The sequence below is a fragment of the Drosophila biarmipes genome, chromosome 3R, assembly GCF_025231255.1.
Source record: "Drosophila biarmipes strain raj3 chromosome 3R, RU_DBia_V1.1, whole genome shotgun sequence".
Taxonomy (NCBI): Eukaryota; Metazoa; Arthropoda; class Insecta; order Diptera; family Drosophilidae; genus Drosophila; species Drosophila biarmipes.
In genome coordinates, this window is record NC_066616.1 from 26,828,154 (window position 1) to 26,850,252 (window position 22,099).

General features: G+C 43.0%; 1 protein-coding gene across 2 annotated transcripts in view; it reads right to left on the reverse strand.

The window, feature by feature from the left end:
• LOC108024715 (hemicentin-1) overlaps nucleotides 1–22,031 on the reverse strand; it is an 80,959-nt gene extending 58,928 nt beyond the window's left edge. For both annotated transcript variants that reach the window (XR_007764567.1, XM_017094807.3), the window contains exons 1-2: nucleotides 21,014–22,031; nucleotides 211–879 (exon numbers count right to left, since the gene is read on the reverse strand). Coding sequence is in view for 1 of the 2 variants with exons in the window: in XM_017094807.3 (XP_016950296.1) it covers nucleotides 211–301 (91 nt within the window). In the remaining variant the exon portion in view is untranslated. The remainder of the gene's footprint in view (nucleotides 1–210; nucleotides 880–21,013) is intronic.
• Nucleotides 22,032–22,099: the final 68 nt, after the last annotated feature.

Sequence of the window (22,099 nt, forward strand, 5' to 3'; positions counted from 1 at the left end):
TCGGCAAAAAATTTGTGTAAACAATGCGGATGTGAGAAATTGCCACTACAAATGAAATGGAACCTGAGCAAATACGCCAAATGGCAGGGCAAACAATGGTGAATAAAATATTGCCGTCACAGCGTGGAAAAACAAAGATTCAGAGGCTTAAATTAATAATTTTTAATTATCAGTCTGTTGATGGGGAATACTATCCATTTCATCACTCACCTGGCTTGAAGCCGTCGGCGTGCTCGTGCGAATTGGCACAGGTAAGGGCTCCCATGATCAGGCAGACGAGGAATGAGGTGGAGACGGACATGGTTGCGTGGCTCTGCTGCCGATCCGATTGGTGATTACTGACTATTTAGTATGCTGCTCTGGGCTCGAGGGTTGCTCACTGCTCGGGCATTGGGTATGCAAATAAATTGCGCTCGGCCTGCTCGAACATTGCCTCTAATGTGTAAGCTCGGTGCTCTAATTCACTCGCCCAATGGTTTTCCTCGCTTTTCGGCGTTGGTTTTTATCGTTTCCACTCGTGTTTTCGTTTTCGCCTTTCACTTAATTAAAAACTTTTGCGCTGCACATAAATTCATTTTAATATTTACAAACATTTTTTGCCCGGCTCCTTGGCTGCTCGGCTGTTTGCACAGAACGCATAACCGTTAAGATGAATTTTTAATAGAATTTGACGAGGCTTAACTTTGGTCACCTATATATATGTATATGTACAGAGTGTGTGTGTGCCTGTGTTTGTTTATAAATATTTAAAATAAAACGCGCACGTGTTGCTCATTTCGCGCTCTTTTTCTTGCCCGCTCGGCATTAAAAATGTAATTTCAAATCCTTTTGCCTCGCATCCTGGAGCTAAGCCGTGTCCTTTTTCCATCCGAGTGATAACTGCAATTAAACAGAGAGAGAAAGACAGTTAGAGCGGTCGTTTCATGTGGTTAGTTGGATTTTAATTAAAATGCTCCCATATTTGCCCACTAAGCCAGTTCGTTTTGGGGGATTTCCCGCCGCTGCTCTGCCATAAATAAATGCTCATTAATTCGAAGGCCATTACATAATGCCAGCACACACCGGCACACACACACACACCCAGCACAACTTAATGCCAATCAATAATGATGGATTAGCCGGGGACCCACAGACACACAAATGCAGACTGGAGAACTTCTAACTATCTGCTTGGGTTACGCAAACGAATAGCCCAAGTTTGGCTTAGTTCGGAATTAATTGGGGAAAGCGTTGAGGAGAAGTGCACTGAAGGAAAAACCATATTAAGCTGCTTATTTTAACCTTAGATTTATATTAAAATTACTTGAATTGGATCATTAAAAAAAATACATATTTATATATCTTGATTTTTTTGTTGAATTCCTAATTATCTGCATATTTTTGCAGTGCACCATGACAAGAGCATGCCAAAAGACACAGCGAGATCTCAGCCCCATGACATTTCCAATCGCCTTGTCAATGGCCTAACGTGTGGCCACAGTCTTAGGCAGAGAAAATTCTGCAACCCCAGAGCACCACCATCCACACCGCCCACACCACCTCCTTGCTAACTAACGGTAATTGACAAAAGAGTCATGAAAACTTTGACTTGAAAGTTGTTGCCACGTTTTTGTTTAACACGCAGCCAAACAAGCTGACAAACTTGTATGACAGCCAGTCAAGCGAAGTTCCCCGGCGCCTGGGAAAAAAGGCTCCTCGGACGGCTAGAGGAGGACGCGGCAGGAAGTGGGTGCAGGTGCAGGTGACATGGGTCAGAGGGGCAGACCCACCTGGCAGGGAAAATGCCAGCACTCCCACACACCTCAGGGACAAGTTGTGTTACTTGAGCAAGTTTGCATTGGGTAATTAAGAGCTGTGCAAGTGTTTATTGAGAGATTGTCGGCGGAGAGTGTCTCTACTTATGTGAGTGGGTTTCAGTGGGGGAAAAGTTTAGTTTTTCCGAGCTGAGCGCAGACCGCAAAAAGGAAAGAAGGAAACAACTTAGAGAGCTAAAAACGATTAAGCTGGGTGAGATACCATCCTCGTTAATATTCTTAAGACATAATTGTGCGGAATATTATTATTAAACATTCTAAAGAGTTGTCTCGCAACTTGTTCTTCTATTAAAGTACAAAAAGGTAGCTTATTAGTACATTTTTTGTTTATATTTCAATAGTTATTATCATAAACAGGTATTATTCTTATAATTTCCCATTTAACTATAAGGGGAGACCGGTGCGATATAGATCTAGCCAGGTCATAACTTCGCCCTGCTCGACCAATTCCAAGTCACTTGGCTAGTCAGTGAACCCATTTGCCTATGCCTATAGAAACAGTCAACAAATGGCACATTAGGGTCTGGAGACCAGAACCAGCGGCTGAAAAAACGGGTGAGCCAACAAAGGCCATTGACAAAAACCCAGTCAATTATGCCAACAATATGCACACATTTCAAAAACGATGCCAGTCCAGGAACCAGTTAAGGCAACACCAGCAACAACCTCAGCGGCAAGGACAACACGGATATTCCATAAAACTATGGAAATGTTAAGCAATAACAAAAAACAAGGTGGTCGAGCAGCAGGCAAAATGCGAGGAGAACAAAACCCAGCCAAACCGAACGGAATGAAATGAAATGAATAAGCGATGGTGGTGGCACTGGAGTCCAGGGAAATGGAGTGGAGTCGGTGTGAAGTTGGTTGAATGTTTTTTGCCCTGCGGCGATAGTTTTATTTTTTTCCGACTGGATCTGCGCTCTCGAAAAGTGATTTGGCTTTCAAATGCATTTTAAATCATTTAAAATATGAAAATTCGCTAGCCAAAACTAAAAAAAAAACTTACTTTTGTGAAAATATATTTTATATTTTATAAATATATATTTTATAAATATTTTCCCAGCTCTAAATCTTAGTGTATTCAAATTTCCGACCATGAAATGCACATTTTCAGTCGCCTCCTTTTTTATATTCACTTTTTCATTGCAAGTTACCTGGCAATGCCTTCGGGCGCTTAGCGTATAAATTGAGCGCAGCAATTTCATTTAAATGTGCACAATAAACTTAGTTCATGACCCTCGAGCATTTTGGCTGGCCCCTTTCCCGTCTCCATCTCCTCGGGTGTTGTGTGTCGTTTATGTCTGCACATCGTCTAAATTGTAAATCACATTAAATTTGCGAGCAACATGCATAATGCAGAGAACGAAGGCAAAAAGGCGCAGCCAGGACGAATGACAGTCCGGCAACAGCAGGAACCGGAAGTGCAGCACACACACACACACATGAGTGATTCTTTTTTGTTTTGTAGCGAGGCAATTGAAATGAAATGAATTGCGGTTGAGGAGTCGGCAAACAAAGCAAAGTCAGCAACATGAGACAGCAGAAGAAATGGAGAGAGTTACCCCGCGAAAATTGTGCTGGAAAAACTGTCGCCGGGGCGAAATCGATAAGCATGGGGGAAAAAAAGCGGAAAAGCAGGGAAGAAGAAGAAAACTTAAGCGATCGGGTTGAGTGAGTGGCACCCAGCATAAAGGTAATTTAGTCGCTTGACATGCTTTTCCAACTGCCAAGCGTTTTTCATTTCGCTTCACTCCGCTTTCCCATCGAGATTTCCTGCACTTGTTTTTACAGCTTTGCATTTGATTTGCATTTCCTGCGATAGCTAGATAGATATTCAGTTAGATAGTTTCTCTCTGTGTGTGTGTGTGTCCATCTAAATCCATCTGCGTTTGTCAGGAGATTTGGAGCTATTTGACAGCGGGCAGAAGGCAAATTGATTGGGCAAATGAAAATTAATTTAAAGCAGGCCCCCGCTGGCAGGCACTCCAATTAAATCCGGCCTTCAGCCGGCACTGCCCCGAGTTGGCATAAAAATTTAAGCAATATTTTAAAAGCCTGTCTCCCTGTCTGCTGCATATTTTATGCTTTATATTTACAGCGCACGGAAATTTTCGGGATGAGCCGAGGGGTTGGGGGGGTTGAGTGGTCGAGCTGCACTTTTGCACCTGCAACTGCAACAATTTCTTCTGGCCCTCGTTGTTTAATATTTCTCCCCAGTTTTTTTGTATTCCTGCTTTTTTTTTTGCCTGCCTCAATTTCCGGCAAACTGCCGACACGGCTTATCCGTCTCCCCGCCCTCAGGCGCCTGGACCATGCCCACTTTCATTTCAACTACACGCTCAAGTGAACTTTGCTAAATAATACAACAAATTGTGCAGTGGGGCCCACTCCAAGCACCCTTGACGCAAAAAAATTTGAAACATTTTCGAGGCACAGTACGCAGAGTACGTATATATTTTTTGCAACTTGAATTGCATTTTTAAAATCGAGCAAGGCGCGCGGGTGGCGACCTAAATATTTGCCATGTTGTTAAATTAAAAGGGAAGGAATAAAAGCAGAGTCAGCATTACTGGTGCGAGAAATAAAAGGCGAAACTAAATCAACAAACGCCTACGGGCCAAAGGCAGACATTATGAAAATGGCGACAAACGACCGGAAGTGGCCACCAGCACACACACACTCGCACACACGCACACAAAGGCATGTGTATACATATAGAGAGAGGCACATGGGATAGTATTGCCCGTAGCTAACCTGGCGCTGACTTCCTGCGATTTAAATATGGCCAAGCCGCAGCGCCAAAGCCAAAAGCCAAACAGACGACAACGCATGCAAATAGAGGGCAGGGGGCTTGTGGGTGGTTTTAATATGGAGGGGGTGGTTCCAGGTGGGGGTGGGTCGCAGGAAGTGGGACAGCGTAGGAAGCAGCCAGCTATATAATGAGGCTGAAACCACGCTCGCATTCGCCCGCTGCTCATTTCCAGGTCGACATAATTTGTCCATAATTTGTCTGCGTCTTGCGCAGAGGGGTCACAGGAAGGGGCGTTGGGCGGGTCACAGGGGGGAACTCCGTCTGAGGGTTTATCTATGCCCCACTGGGAAGCTATTTATGTCCTCTTTGGTGGGCTCCATTCACCCCAGACAAAATTCGGTGGCGGCAATGGGGGAAATGTAAATTATGAAAGTGAGTCGATTTTTAATAGAGAAATTTTGGGGAAGGAAGGAATTTGGGGTACACTGCAGGAAGAATGGGGAAGTAAGCTTTAATTTCATTTAATGATATAATTCAATTAAACAATAAATTTATATTATATGGCCAAAATTCATTTATAAGAGCTTTAAGAATTTATTTAGATTTATTTGTGGACTACAAAATATTCAAGTAATTTTATACAAGCAGAACTTTAATGTTTAAAATTTCAGATTATCCAAACATTGCCTTGAAGTATTTTTCGGTGTAATTATAGGTAGTTCCCGGGAAAAGAGCGACCACAAAGAGTGTGATAAGCGACATGCACACGTGAAAATGACCTACTTAACCACCCCCCACCCCTTTAGGCCAAAGCTAGCCATTAATCTAAACCACTTTGGACACGGCACAAACAATTGCCGTGTTGGCCCCCGTGTTAACAACTTTTTCACGGCTCTCACTGACCACGGACTAATTAAACGGGACGGAGTCTAATCATGTTGAATGTGTGACCACTGATTGATTGATTGATTGATTGCATGCTCGGCCTCCGAAATGCGAAACTCTTTGGACTCTTGGCGAGAACGAAGAGCCGTTTGAATGGTCAGTGCTTAGCCAGAAATTTACCGAAATCAATACAGAGTTTGACCTTTTTTTAATTGGTGAATATAATGTTTTAATAGCTTTAACCTTTTCATATTTTTTTGCGGAATAATTATTAAGCAGAATTGGTGCAAAGTTCAGCTATAATATCCATTACATTTTTTTCAGGTTTTATAACAACGCGTTCTGAGGGGAATTTAATTTGAAAAATTTAATTAATATTTACAATAGTAGAAAAAGGTAAAAACATCATGACTGAAAATATCTGGTATTTAAAAGTTAATGTTACTAAAATATTGCCATGAAAAAGCGGACCTATAAAGCATTACCCCTCACACTGAGAACAATATTTTTACTTTTAATATATTCATGATGCTTCGCTGCCTGTTGACAAGAAGAGGAACAACACTGGCAGCGGCGAAAAAACAACAATAATAATAAAATGCAGCAGTAAGAGCAACAGCTGCAATGACAATAACTCCTGGCGTTGCACATGCACACACGCACTCACACCCTCGCTCTCGCACACACTCACACGCACACCTATGCAAACAGCCACTGATGTTGCCCACATAAGTATGCTGCACTTTTTCCAGTTGCCTTGTAACATAGCGGCGTGCCTAGGTGTGCGTGTGTATCTGTGTCTGCATTGTGTATACTTGTATGTATCTATGCAAAAGCAGCAGCTGCACTCGCCGCCAGCCATTACAGTCCCCTTCCCCTCCACTTCCACTCTCCTTTACCCCGCGTTTGTAATTGAAAATGTTTTGTTTTAATTAACTGAAGCGAATTTTTACAGCTGACATGTGTGTGAGTGTGCTTGCGTGCGCCTGTGTGTGTTTGGGTGACTTCTAGGCCTTCGGCGGAACGGATCCTTAAAGCAGAACCTTCACTTATTGTTATTATGATGCGCTTTATTGTCACGCGAAGCGAGGCGAAATACTTTTGATATTTCTTTACGGCGTCAAATTTATGTTTACAGCACAAGTGGGATGTGCAATGAAAAGCTCGCCGAAACAATGCCAAAACGGAAACGGAAGATCCTGCTGAAGCATATATATAAATTCCACAGAGTCTGTATGCGTGTGTGTGTGTCTGCGTGGCACTCAAAATGTTTGGGTTATATGAAGACATAAAAGTGTTTTATAATAAAGCAAAGCGTGAAATAATTCACAGCGCTATGTGTGGTCCTTTGGCAAGGCGAAAGACCGAAGCGCAGCAGCCGCAGAAGCTGACAATTTTTATAGTCCCTCCAGCACACAGATATATGTAAGCACACCCTCACACCCGCACACACACACACAGCACACTCGTAATGATGTTAAATAAAATATTGTTTATGTGGCAACATAATAAATGGCCAACTGCCGCCAACCGACTCGTAAAGCACACACCTAGACAGCCCCCATTCGCATTCGCATTCACATCGACATTATTATGTCCGAAAGCAACTCATAATGGTTTATATATCTCGGCGTCAATAGGAGCCCGCCGAATGTTTCTCTATGGCCGCACACTTGACAATTACAATAATGACAGATGTGGCCGACGTGCTGGGGCCAAACTTTGGGCCACTTCAAGTGTAAATAAATGTTTAGACGAATGTTTGTGTTGGCCAAAGAGACACAAAGAGGTTATGGCTGGCGGGGCCATATCCCTCAGGTGCGGGAATCGGAATTACGTAAGTTATTTCAAGAGGTTGAGATTGACGCAATTGGGGGGCAGAGTTTAAGATACAGTTTTTTTCGTACTAAAAATATTTTAAAGGCGTGTTCCGTCCTGTAATACATTGTTTGAATTTTCATTTGAAACTTTAGAATCTCTGAAAAATATTTTTCTACTAATTAAAATCTTAAATTTGTAGCTTTTATGCAGAACACAGGATTACTTTCCAAGCTAAGGTATTTAGCAAAAACTCTTGCCCTTCTGCACATGATTATTTGCCTTACTCCGCATACACATGTGCTGTATTATTTAGCTGCTTTTTGCTTCGCTTAGCCCAGTTTCTGGCCGCTCCGCAGCCAAGTGACCCAGTTGAGCCCTAGGAACCTTCGCTCACCTCGTCCGCCGCTGTCATGTTAAGTGTCAGACCCTGGACACGAACAAGGTCTTGGGCCAGATCTCCCACAGCACACCAGCCAGTGGCCCAGCCTCCCTTTGCCCAAATCCAAAACCATTACCCCGCCAAAGGGGGTGAAAGTACCAGCACATTGTGTCCGCTCACTGCTTTTGCGGGGTGTAAAGGTTTTTTCGGGGCCACAAAAATGTTCTAATTTATTATTTTGCGCATTTAAATATTTTAAGTGCCCCGCAGGACTTGAACTCGCTTTTTGCGACCCGCTTTTACGCCCGCCCGCTCTTGATAAACTTGCAAGGACACTAAAAATTAGTCGCCTGGCCGCACTCGTGTGTGTGTGTGTGTCTATACGCCCGTCTCGCTCTTGCTGTATGCCGCTGTCTCTTTCGCTTTTTGCTCTGCGACAGCAGCAGCAGCCACGTTACAAGTTAATATAATTTTAATGAAAATTAACATGAAGCCTGGCACTTTTTGCCACGCTTTAATTTCCCCAAAGACGAGCCCCCCCACACATATGTGTGTGTGCTGTCTCTTTCCCCTCGCATATAGCCATCTCGCTTGCTCTGAACTGGTTTATTGCACACGCCGCTCCACTATTAAGCGCATAGTTTACCAGCTGCCTTCATTTTTATTCCCCTCTTACATAAGCTTTTTGCCTAATTTGTTGCCGTCGAGTGCGTTCTCGTGTTGGGATTTACGCAACTAATTTCACGTAGGCAAAATGAAAAGGATGCTGCCGCCGCCTACGCAGCCCTCGGCTGTGGGCGTGGCCGCCACCTGGCTTTGATTTATAATACCCGTCGAGTTCAGCTCAGTTCAGTTTGGTTTGGTTCGGCTCGGCGGAAGGCTCCGCTGTTTACCTTTGGGCCAGCACAGACACACGCGAACGGGGGGGGGCTGCCTCTCAGGATCCTTTGTAACGCGCTCCTGTTGCAACGGATCAAGTTTTACTTGCCACACAGCCACACAGCCGCACACTGGCTCACGCTCACACACTCAGGCAGCGCGACTTTGATAAAATTAATGCCGCCAGGGACATTTGCGAGCGGTGCACTGCCGCCATCAAATTTCAATATGTCGGTGCACTCTGACGGCTGTCCCCGGGGAATGCGACTCGCACAGCTCGCTGGCACGCCGGGATCTAACTGGCTTTTAACAGCAGCGGAAACAAAGCCGGGTGCGTAAAAAATTCAACGGTTTTTATTGAAATTCATCGCGGAAGCCCTATGTTTTCATAACTCTTTTGTTCCGCAATAAGCTTTTAATCGGATCGATTCGGTTGAAGCCGAGGCCCCATGGACTGCATGATTATTAGGTAAAGGAATTTTGCATAAATATTTATTTTTAAGGATTTTTTTGTAGGCATATCAATATCAATAGTAATATATTTCATAATTTTTACATTTTTTAGTTCTTTTTTAAGCATAAATATAAATAAATAATAAATAAATGAATGATGTACATATTTTTAAAGGTATCAGGAATCAATTTATCATTACAAATGTAATGCATATAAAATGTGAAATAAAATGTCTAAATAAAATTAAGTTCTTATCTAAGAAATTACGGTGGAGTCTGAATTTAAAAGGTATGGCTTCTAAGCATTGTATGGCCTTGCACTCGTTATTATCAAAAATAAAATATAATAAAATTTCGTATCATAAAAACCCACTTAAAAAAGTGCCAATAAATAGAAAAGAGTAATTACTAGAAAATTGTATCTTAATACAGAGCCCCAACCGCAGAGGCAGTAATAATATTCAAGTCCGTCACTCAGGACCCCACACTCTCGCTGGTCATTAGTCCTGTCTAACCATGAGATAATCAGCCACAAAAAAGCCTCGAATCATTTCGGTTTTGGCCAAGTTTGTTGTGTTTTTCCAGTGGCAGGGAAATATGCTCATTTATCAGAGGCCAAGACAGAGCCAGCGAAATGCCAGGCGATGCCCTCGAGAATCTGATTTTTCAGGGTCCTTCGGATAATGGGTGGCATTTCGGCTTGGGGGTGACACGACGCGACCTTGACGGGAAGCAATTAGTTAATACATTTCGTAAGTAGCCTTGGCCCGCTTATCTGCAATCGGTAATAAATAAATTACATGACTTGGGGTTTTTGCCTGGGCCCTCCAGTGGGGTCAGGAGAAAGTAGCAAGATGGTGTGAAAGTAAGGTGTCGTCTTAGCACAACATCTAATAGTGACTTTGACTCTTTCGCCTGTCTTGGCCAGAATATCCTGCAACTTAACGTGTCCTGGCTGCCGTCTCCCATTTTTTTGCCCCCATCCTCAGAGCCATTTCCTTTTTTTATTGGCCTAGTCTGTCTCTGGGCCGTTTGTCTATCTATTTGTGTCTGTTTGTTTCCCAGCTCGCATTTCGCAGTTTCCGTTTCCCTGCCATGTGTCGTTTATTTTATTTGTTGCCAGCATTTCAGCTGCCGGCGAAATCGATTTTTATTTTGCACTCGTGCTTGTGTTTGGCCTTTGTTTTGCTCTCCTGTTTGCCGAGAGGATATCTCGGTGTGATTTGACTGAAATGCAAACGGAGACCGGGATTGAGACCCCGAGTCTGAGACTCTGGGGCTTGATTGAAAAGCCCCCGAAAGACGCTGGGAATTTGCTCGGCTAATGCTGGGGTCTTCTGCTTCTAGACTCTTGATTCTCGACTCCCGTGTGGGGGGTAACCAGTTTCCGTTTTTCGGTATCGATTGCCTTTGTCCTCTAATTAGCGGCGCTCGCAACTTTTGTAATTAGTGCATTGTGCTTGAATTTCGGTTTCATTGATTTAACAATTAGGTGAAAGTTTCGCGTGGCGATTAAATTGAAATTATATGCCAGCGCCCCCTTAAATCCCAATTAGGCATTGGAAAGTGGTCACTGGCAGCTGTCCTGGCAACATCTTAGACTGAAGGTTTTCGAGGAGCTGTAATTAAGCTGGCTTCGGCCTAATGAGCCAAGTGGATGGGTGGGAGGTGCGCTCCCATGGCTTTCACTTTCCCCTACTTTCCCTACTTCAGCTGTGGATTCCTCTTGTCATATGTCAGAGTTGAGATGCCGTCGCCTGTGGCTGAAAGGAGGAGATAAAACAAGCGAAAAGCGACCAGCGACAAGCAAATAAACACAGAAGATACTTGTGCACTATAAATGTTTTTTGAGTTTAAATAAAAATATTTGGAAATGTTTACTTTAAATTTAAAATGTACAAGCTTGTATATTGCTTAGTCCTTAGAGTTTTCAAATCATTTGTTAAAATGTCTTAAAGTATGCAACAATATTTCGAATGTGTCAGTAAAGTGTATTTTTCACAGCATACTTTTAGGCACCTGTGGAAAAAATCTTAAGCCCCTCGTATATTTTTAGGGCCATTTATGCTATGCCTAATTTTATTCTTGCTTAGCAGAAGTGTTCACCACTTTTGGCCAGTGTAGCCAGGCCCTAAAGACGTGTCTTTCTCTTCCGCCCTTTTGTGCTGTGATTGGACCCAAAAACACATGGATAGACAAAAGGTGCCGCCGTCAAAGCGGGAGCTATCACATAAGTGCCCCCATCCAATCCGGACCCTCGCCGCCCATGCTGCCCCCTTTTCCCTTTCGGCTGACAGGCTTTGCAGTAGGCTGCTTTCTCTATTTTCCACCTTGTTTTCTGTCTTTTTTTTCGGTAGCTCTGCACTCTGAGTTAGCCCACTTTTGGGCTTTTTGTATTGTTTGGATCTCGCCTTTTGCGAGTGAATGTGTGTGTGTGTGTACGTGGGCCAAAAATGGAGCGCCTGGCAGATTTAGACGCTGATATGTTTGAGAGAGGTGTGTTTGCAAAGTGCCTGCTGCCTTACCAATTTGGGCGCCGTGCAAACTAATGCGCTTTGATGCCAACTGACAAACCCATCAGCCAGTTGGCACTTCGTTGGCCCAGCTTCCCCGTTTTCGCCTCTCTCCACTTCCGCTTTTCCCTTTCACCTTTCGTCGGGGGCAACCCTTTGGCGCAGAGCGGGAAAACCCAAAGAGAGTGGCCACATTAATCACATTAATCAAATCAAATTAGACGTCCGAAATTGATGCAAATTAACAGAGCAGCCAAACAGCGTCGATATTCGATATGTGAGCGAATCAATCAAAATCAATCGCCGAGTATGCCCGAAATTGAATAATCGATTTCATTCCCGTCCTCGGGCAGGGGCAAACAAATAAGTTGGAGACGGGGAGGTATTTTGGTAAATTGTGTAAGCTTGCCATTTAAATGTGTATGCCGGGCTATCGAATTACCAAACGTGTCGCATAAAACACAAAGGACCTCGAGGAACCGGAGGACCTGGAGGACACGGAGGACACGGAGCTGGAGGGACACGGAGCTGGAAGGACACGTGTCTCTTACACCCGTCGCTTATGTCAGGCCACGGGGCGCATTAAAGGCTACAAATCGTTTTAAGCTCTTCACGTATGCAAACACAAACTCACTTACACACGAAAATACGCTCGCTTTTCTCTGGGCCCGCAAAACATTCAGGCATTGATTGCACTCACTTATTCATGATTTTTCTTCTTATTTCTGCGGCATTTCCTTTTTTACATCCCCTCCAAAGGGAACAATAACATAGCTCTCTCTGCCGCCGAAAGCATGCTTTCAAAGCAGCAGCAATGGCTGTTAAGTAATGCTTTTCTCCGCTGGCAGGAGCAGAAGTATTACATTATAGCAACTGCTTAAATCGGTATGGAAAAGGAGACAAAATGTAGTAAAATATATGTAATAATTTGGCAATATTACCAGGAAGATTATAGAAATTATGCCTTAATTCTTAACAATTTGTAAACAAAATTTGGCTATGAATAAGTTTTATTGATACATTTCTACCAGTTTAAAAAAGAAGAAACCTTGAACTTTGAGGCTTCATTCATCTTTTCAGTACCCGGTTTGGATGACTATCTTTTGTACCTTCGACAGCATAATGATTGCCGTAAATCGTGACCCCATGGGGTTGCATTATCTGTCCCATCTTCCTTTAGGTATTATGCAAAGCACTTAAATGAATGCACAAACACAGTGACTCACGTGTGCGGATGCCGAGTGCTCTTAGCCGGATTCTCCCATCCGGCTTTTCCCTCTCTCTCCAGCTGCATGTGTGTGTGTTTCTAGTTCGAGCCATAAAATACTCGACAGCCAGAGCGCGAAACAAATTGCATTAGGGTCCCGAACCCTTGCACCTGTGCATGTACGGCTTGTGCGGCCAAGGTAAATATGATAAATCACCATTTCTCCGGTGTTTCTCCTTGCGCCATGACAAATGACGCGGCATGCGGCAGTTTGGGGCGGGCGGAAGTGGGGAAATTCCGATGCTGTACTGTTCCATATCTGGGATACACACATATACAATAATCGATGCGATTTGATGAATGCCAACTGGTCGTGTGCGAGGGCCATAGCCAGAGCCATATATCGGCTGTATTATGTGCACGAATATCAACATATTTATGTCTGTGGCACTGGGCGTAAATACACATTTTTATGATGCGAGAGGGGAAGGACGCGCATGTCGTGGAGCGGAAACGGAAATGGCGGCGGGCAAGCAGTTAAAGTAAGCTGAAATCATAAACGAAAATCACGTAATGCGTGCGAACCACTCGAGGCGTCAGGTGTTGCTGCAATGATTTTCAATTTTACGCCTGAAAGTCATGCGCTAATTTTCTCGTCCTTGGCTACTCGCACTCCCTTTTCGTCCTTTTTGTCTATTCATTGTCATTTGCCACAGCCGCCTTCTCAATTGACATTAATGACTTGGGCAAATTGTACTAATTGAGACAGAAGGCGCAGGTGAGTTTTATAATTAGCCCGGACTGGCAGCCATTTACATTGATTTGCCTGGCCATCGAGATCTACGGGTTACAGGATAATGCTGCACTGAGCACTGCCTGATCCCCAGCCCGGTCACGTCCTTCCGCCGAGGACATGTCACCGCATAAGCAAGCGAGCCACTCAACCGGCGGACTTGACCTTTGCCTTTGACAGCAGCGCCCCTTCGGAAAATGGCTTATATAAAGTTGGCCCGGGCAGCATATCAGGATAAAACACTCTATTCCCCAATCCTTTTTGCTAGATGTGTGGGTAAAAATGCGTTGAGAATATAAAAGTCACGTAACTGGCTGTCGTTTCCTTTGGCGCCGCACACGCGCTTCACCCACACCAATGCAACCGCACACCAACACACACACACCACCGCACACCCACTCAGCCACACATACGTCTACATCATTACCCGGAAACTAAGTCCTGGCATTAGCATTTGTTTGTGTTCGGCTGCTTTGATTACGCTTCGATTCGAAAGCTAGGTAAAAAACTTTTACCAAAACTTTTCTCTTCACTTTTTTTCGTTTTTCCTGTTCCTGTTTTTTTTGGCCAACTTTTGCCGGCGTGTGCGTGTGCTCGATAGAGAGGCAGAGAGTGGGTATTAGTGGGCCAAAATGACTTTATTTATGTGTATTATGGAAATATGAAGTGAAAGCCAAAAAAGGGGAAATGTATATGGCTCTATCGGCATTAGAGCTTAGTTAGTGGCTCAAGCTCTGGCACAAATTTCACTCTGGCTGGGGATCAATTTAAATGCAAAACTCTCTGCCCAAACTCTTCCTCACCGCACATCTCAAGTATGAAAAGTTTAAATTTATCAGACAGTCAAATGGCAAGGCAAATACTGAGATGATGTTCACGGCAGACAGAAAACAAACAGTGTCAGAAAGAAGCCCCGGACGAAGCCTCTTCGGTACCTTCTCATTTTCGCCATTGGCAACAGTCAACTTCTTATTTATTTTGATGGCGCGCTAAATTGCGGAAAAATATTGTATGTATATGCTGGGAGGGCAGGAAGGGCGATCTTAGTGGAATTCAGAATACCCTTAAAGATATGAAAACATTACGATTATAAAAAAATTTTAAAGATTTAAGATAAATAAATTGAAGAGCTCAAAGAATTATAAAAACCATTTTTTTATGACGAAAACTATATATTTTTCGTTCCATTGATCTATACTTTATGGTTTAGGGCTCAAGTACTTCATTCCACATAACTTAAAATTATGAAATTATTATTCGTAAAATAATATTCCCAAGAATATTAAATGGAAACATTATTATCTTTTACTACCATACCAAAATACCCTCTTTTAGGGCATCAAAAATAAAAAAATGATATCAAAAGACAGCAGCAGAGGCAGAAATGATGTGCTTGCCAGCACACATTCATGCGTGTGCTGGCATCATTTTCATATGCGTCGCAAAAGTTTTGCAAGCCAAGTTGGGGCCTAAGCAGACGGATGTGGGCGTGGCCGGCGGGTTGGAAGCGGGGCGTGGCCGGGGAGAGGGTCGCTGACATGCAACGCGCTTTCAATTTCAGGCCTTCAGGCCAGCTGTAGTGTGTGTCTGGGAAATCTTTAAGAGCAGACAGGAAATATTTTGTTGGTTTTTTTCTTCTTAGCCATCAGCATAATCATCATCATCAACAGCAGCAGCAGCAGCAGCAGCAGCAGCAGCAAAAGCAACATTGTGGCCTCTGCCGCTTATGGCGAAAGAAATCCTTTTGCAGTGTCCTTGCTTTTTGCACGCTTTTTAGGCCCCCGTGTGTGTGCTTGGCCGTCAGTTTGCTTTTAATAGCCCGCTCGTCCTGTGTTTGCCGTATGTTGTTTGCTGCTTACTGTTTGCTCTGCTGTCAGCGCTTCATGCGTGACAAACACACAGAGACACTCGAGACGCAAAAGTTTGCGTGACTCGCGCATAGAAATTATGGCAAAAAAGCAAAGGAAAAGCGCCGAAAACGGCAAGAAAATCCGAAGGACAAGGGGAACACACATTTGGCCGGAAAATTAGCTGAGGGGGGGCGGCGCTCAAAAAGAATCCCTGATTAAAGAGTTAAGCGTTTGTCACGCCATTCCCCCTCGTCCACCAAAAACTCTGGCCTTTTATCTGGGTTAATCAAATGTTTTTCTGACATTTTCCGTCACTCTCAGCCCGCCACGCCCCGTGCGCCCCCTTTTTTGATGTTCATGCCCGTGTTTGCCCAAAATGTCAAACATGTCAAATTAATTTTCATATTTGTTTTGCTTTTTAGATAATTGAATGTCTCTTTTATTTGCTCATTTCATATGCCAGAAGTCTGCCGCCTCTCACACTCATGTCGTCGCCATGTTTGCCTTTCTGTGGTTTATCTTCGTGCTTTTGGGTGAGTAAATGTTTTTTTAAATATGAATTGCAAAAGTTTTTGCTCAGGCTGTTTATTGATTTATTTGTGAAACTCAAAAGTGTGCAAATAGCCGTGAAAATGCATATATTTGTTTCTAAGAGAGTTATGTAATTGTGGTGAAGAAAGTTATAAAATATGGAAAAACCTTTCGATATAATTCTAAATATAACACCTATACTCATTAATAAAATACAGATTATAAAGTAATATTATATCTAAAAAATACTATTTAGTTACATATCTCAGGCTAACCCATTCCATTGAATGAGCCTAAAAATCCGCTGATTTTGCTGAGGTATAAAAAATTAACAATCCAACAGTTATAAATCAATAATATTAATAGAAGTCCAGTCTTAGTCCTAATAAACACCTCATAAAAATCAGATACAAACAAACCCAGGGCGGAACCAACACCTGGAATGCCAATCAGCTTGACTTGCTCCACACGAAATGAATAATTCAATTAAAATTATAATGAAATTTGTGGAAAATGTGTGTCAATAAAGTGTGTGCGTGGCTATCTGTGTGGCTATATCCAGCACAACTACAGATAGGTGCACCCCAGTCGCTATGGGGCAGGGTAATCAAGTGGCTACCCCAGTTCCCATTTGTAGAACCTTTGGCATATACATAAACAATTATACTAAGTGCCACAATTTACCGAGGGCCATAAATCAATAGGGCCAAGCAGTTGGAGTCTCGGTTTCGTTTTATTAATTATTGTTATTGAAATATATCTGCCACAGTGACACTGGCATTGCTCAAGCCTCAAGCCCCGCAAACAGGGAATTACAGACATTAGCCAGTGTCAATAGAGACGGAAAAACTGACACTGACCAGTCTTAAATTATAGTGTAGTCGATTCCCGTTTGTTCTTAGCCAGTGATAATCCCGGCGAAACTGCAGCTAAAAATTAAGCAAAGCTCTTAAGCGGCGTGCTTAATGGAAATGCGGTAATAAAACGGGGGAAAATGCGATGGAGTGGTCTAAATAATGCGCCAGAACGGTGAGCTGCCAATAAAAAATGCAGCAGGCAGGCAGCTTCATCAGCAGAGCAGGCCAAGCGGAAACGGAAATAAGCAAGCAGCCTGGAAATCACAGAAAAAAAAAAAACGGAAGGACGAAGCAGCAGCTGCAGGAGCTTCTGCGCTTCATCCTGGTCACTTACTATATTTCGTACACAACGTACATATTTTACTTAAACATAAGCAATGGCTATTATTTTAAGTTACCCACGCGCTCGCTGATTTAATTTCAGACTATTATGCGCACACAATGCCAGCGGTAAACGCAAAAAGAAACTAGAGGAAAAGTAAAAGCCCCAAGGAGGCAAAAAAAAAACAAAAAAAAGGAAAGGAGTGGGCGAAATTGGGAGTGAAAAGTTACCCAGCAAGACGATGCTTTTAATACACTTTGCATAACTAACTGTCAGGGTTTTCATAGCTTTACGATATGATGGCATTACCTTTTGATGGCCAGAGCAGTTTGCAAAATGAAGGGTAGACATGATATTCTATCCATGCTCTATTAGAGGAGCATTTTGTTTAAATTATAAAATACTTTATGGATTTTCTTAAATCTTTAGAACTCTGCATTATTAACCCAGAACTGCTGCAGAACCAAACTCTTGCTGTAATCCCAGGACTCCTAACTTGCGGAAAGTTTATTGCCATATTCCGGGCTTCAGCAATATGCCAGCAAAGTTCTGGCCGTGGTTTTGAGCTCATGTTGCTCTTTCACTTTTTATGCTGTTGCATTTCTTCATTTTCCTGCCCCTGCAGATTTGGGTCGACCATTTCAATGGGTTCATATTCTGCAGCTAGCTGCTGCCCCACCTAAATTTCCTCCTCCAAGCTTTGCTTTTTTTACGCTCCGTTTTCCCAGCCCGTCGGGCTTCCATTATTTTTGTGTACTGGTCAACACTGAAAGTACATTAGCCTTTTCACATATTTTTTTTAGACTTTCCCTGCTTATTACCATGATAAGAAAATCGGAGGTTCAGAACGCATGGCTTCACATTGCAAAACAATTTGTGCTAATTTCGAGTCCTGGTGACTGGGAAATCAAAGGAGCTTCAAAAGAAATTCCAGAAAAGAGAGTGGAAAATATAAAAATCCACAACCAGAGTTTGGATTAGGTTGGATTGGAAGGAAAATAAAAATGGTTGGAGGGTACCTATAAAAATTCCGATGAAACCCCTAAATGATGTACCTAATCAAAGTTGATTTCCCTTAAAAGTTCGACTACAAGTATTGTTTACAATCCATTGCTTATAATTAAAGGTTGGCCAAACATTTAATTATAAGGAGAAACTAGAAGCCTTAGAAGGCCTTTTCCAGGCCACTCAATCAATTATTTAGGCACTTGCTTTCCTTCCACAACTTTTGAAGGATTTTTCAGCAGTGAAATTGAATCATGCCACAAACAAACAGTCCGTCTGGTCTAGACTGAAACCGAATGCATTAGATGAGAAATTAAATTCACAGAGAAAATTCCGCAGTGCCAGAGCAGCGTGATTTCCCCATAAAGCACAACAAAAGCGCAGCCCGTAAGCAGCTTTGATTACCGACACTCACAGCGGATTTATTGCCCCTTTGCCCGGCTTTTGGTTACCTTTTTCGCTCAGTGTGCGAGTGTGTGTGCTTAGGCATTTGAAACCTGATTAGTTGTCAAGCACTTCAAGTGCCCGGGCTCGGGTTGTTCGGGACCCCCGATGGTTGGGTTTGGCTGGGTTCTTACCTCTGCAGCTGTGTGTGAAATTTATTGTTTCAAGTTAATGCCACTTGATGGATTATTTGGCTTTGTACAGCCAAAGCTTTGATTTCTGTTCTTCTTTGCTTTGAAATGAGATATGCCCGGTTGGTTTTTTTAAGCTCTTTTGCTTGAAGAAGGAGAAACGTTTTAGCAAATCGAAATTCATGGTTTAAAAGCATTCAACATTTTCTAATTATCTTCCCCTAAAAAATTGAAATTTTATTTGCTTTGTTTACTTGAAATGTGAGCCACAACTGATTTTTCAATCTGTTCAGGTTTCCATTTTCAGAATTTTACGGAAAAAATCAAGTTACCAACCCCATTGGTTGGTTTTTTATATCGGAACATTCGATCCCCAATATTTTCCGGTTGAAGCATCGTTTATGTATTATTTATTTTATGGCGGTATATATTTTTATACAAACGGGTAAAAATACTGATTAAAAAATGGACTGATATAAATTTCACTAGAATTAAAACATGTGAAAATATTGCTTTCATGGATGTAGATTCACTTCAAATCCTGTTTTTAAATTTAAAAATTGTAATTCACAATTTTCGTTAAAAAAAATATGTTATTTAAGGTCTGGCATTAATACTGAATGATTCAAAATCAAACAAATAGGCTAACCCATGTAATTTAACACCAATTTTAAGTAATATATAACATTTATCATTTAAAAAACCCTGATTTGATGAAGGAATATGTATATTTCTGCTTATAAATGGCTTGTTTTAAAGAATATTCCCAAAACTTCGGCGTGGGTTGTTCCCACCGGCCTGCTGTTGGGATCGGATGTGTCAGAAGTCATCTTGCAGAGTTGCGCTATTAACTATTAAAATTAATTGTGAAACTTTTCGCAACGACTTTGAGGCGAGTCGCACGCTTCGTCTTCCATTTGGGCTCATAAATCTCGGCTGTCTACACACACTCGCACACTCGCATCCTTTCAGCCGCTGTCCTCGAGAGCCTGTCAACAAAGGGGCAGTGAAAGTTTTCGTGTGTCATGACAATATTTACATGCTGCATTAAACTTGCCCACCCCCCAGTGACAGGCGAAACTTTCGCAGCTGCTGCTCATGTTATTAAAGTTGCGCATACGCCAGGTTGTCCCCTGGCCAGCTTGATTTATGCGAGACGCCTTAAGTTTTGGACCAGGCTTTTAATAATTTAAGCACTGCAGAAAATCAGAGATAGCTATAACCTGCCCCTTGCCCGAATTCTCCCTCTGGCCCGCTGCCAAGCCACGTTGCGCTGACTGAGCCGAAAAATGCAAAAATTTCCTGCTGCCGCTCCACTCCTTTCTGGCCATGTTGACAATGGCGGCAACAAAGCGCATTTGGCAAGCGCCTGCAGCCTTGCCAGCCCTGGCAGAACCCGTACTCGAACCCACACCCCGATCCACATGCACGGGCGAAGACGTGCTCAGCAAAAGTGAAACGGCAACAATATATGTGTGCGAGAATGCGAATGGGAATGGGAATGCGAGTGCTACCAGCTACCAGCCCGTCCACAATGCAACCGGGTGCGAGACTCACTCAGTTGCATATAGTACTACTCTGTACGCTGTATGTATAAAAATAAAAAGTAGGTTATGCACAGACAGCATTTTAATATGATTTCCATGGCTTACGTCTCCTCGAGATAGACTAACGCACTTCGCAGACTGACTAACTGACACCCCGGCACCAACAAAATGATCAAAGGCAATGGGAAATATTATCCCTGACACAGTCGCAGACAAATTTGTAAGTCTGCCTCGTTTGTGTGACCCACTTTGGTGTTGTTTGTGGCCTCAAACACATCAGCTGGGATTTTCAGCCAAGTTGCTAACGCACAAACTCTCTTATTTAGCTTTATAGTGACAGGGCCCTATGAGTGAGCAGGGCTTGGAAATAATTTTTAAGTAAGACATTTTTTTATATTTGAAAAACCAAAAGCAACTGAAATCCCAACTTTTTTCCCCATATATGAAAATACCGCACAATAGACAATATTCTTGAGTTTCAACATCAGCATATTGTTTTCAAAATACAGTAAATCCTGCGTTGCATTTTTGTATCTTCTTAAATTTGTTTCTATTATTCTTGTATTTTCTTTTGTTCACAGATTATTATCAATTCAAAGAGCTTGGCTTAATTTAGGCACCAAATTTATTAAAAGTTCCCTGACGTGTCTTCCTTTTGTTGCCTGAATAATTGTTTCTGTTTTTAAAGCCTCCACAGTGCCTGGCACAATGCCCTGCATTAATATTCCTAGCATACTTTTGAGCATTTACTTTCGCCTGAAGATTGAGAAGGTATAAAATGAAATGTACATGTTTATTTTGGTGGATACTGCCTCCCCACATGCACTTACCCCTGCTTTTGTATCCCTTTGCTGCGGCGTTTACTCCGCTTTTTGGCGTTCTTTACGGCCTTTGTAATAAAATCAGCCCGCAGGGGTTTGCCGTGCTGTGCTTATTGCTTATTGCTGCTGTTGAGGGCGTGTTGGCATCGAGGAGCGGGTTTTATGCAGCCAGCGGAGCGACGCACACATCATGCCAATGAGGGGCAGCAGGATCTGGATCTGGTACTGGCTCTGGAGGAGCGGCAGGCAATTGAACAAAAAATATGGCAAAGTATTTGGCGGGTGCGAGGCATAAATTTCGATTTCGGCGGCCCTGCTACGGCTTTCCTAGCTACTTTTTTTCTTGGGTTGCTCGGTTTCTCGTCTTCGAATCGCCGCCAGCCGCGAGGGCAATATTTAAAGTAGCAGCCGATGCGAACTTTATTTATGACTCAATAATGTGTATTTTGATTTATGCATTGTGGGCGCGTACAACAGCGCACATATAAACGCGGTTACACTGTAACTGTGGCACACACGCACACACACACACACACGCTCGCCCAGCGGCAGCAGCACACTCACTCTCACACACACTCACTGTATTTGTATTGTTGCCTCAAGCCAAAAAGGACGCGATTTGCATAACAACACACATTCGGAAACTTAACGCAGGCGTTTGAGAGATGTTTCTACTTGTACTTCAACTTCTGCCCGGACTTCTGCAGCTCGTAGCACGTGCACTCTCGCTACGTTTTGCAGCATTCAACAATTGCGTTAGGCCATAGAGATATCTTGAATATCTGTTTAGGGGCTGGCACTTGTTTCTTGACTTCCAGCTGAATTGCTTCGTTTGCCAGTTTGCGGATGCGGACGGTCAACACTGCGGCTACGCGATGTGAGGCGATGCCTTGCGATGCGCTGCGATTCGATGGCCGTGCAACAACGACGGCGACAACGATAACGACAACACGATAACGACAACGACAACGGCAAAACGACAACGACAGGCGGCGACAACGGAGCACGACAACTACACAAATCCACGACCTTTTCAGTACTAAAGCGCCTGGCCATTCATTCGTGGCTTTGGCCACTTTTGCCATCGCCATCGCC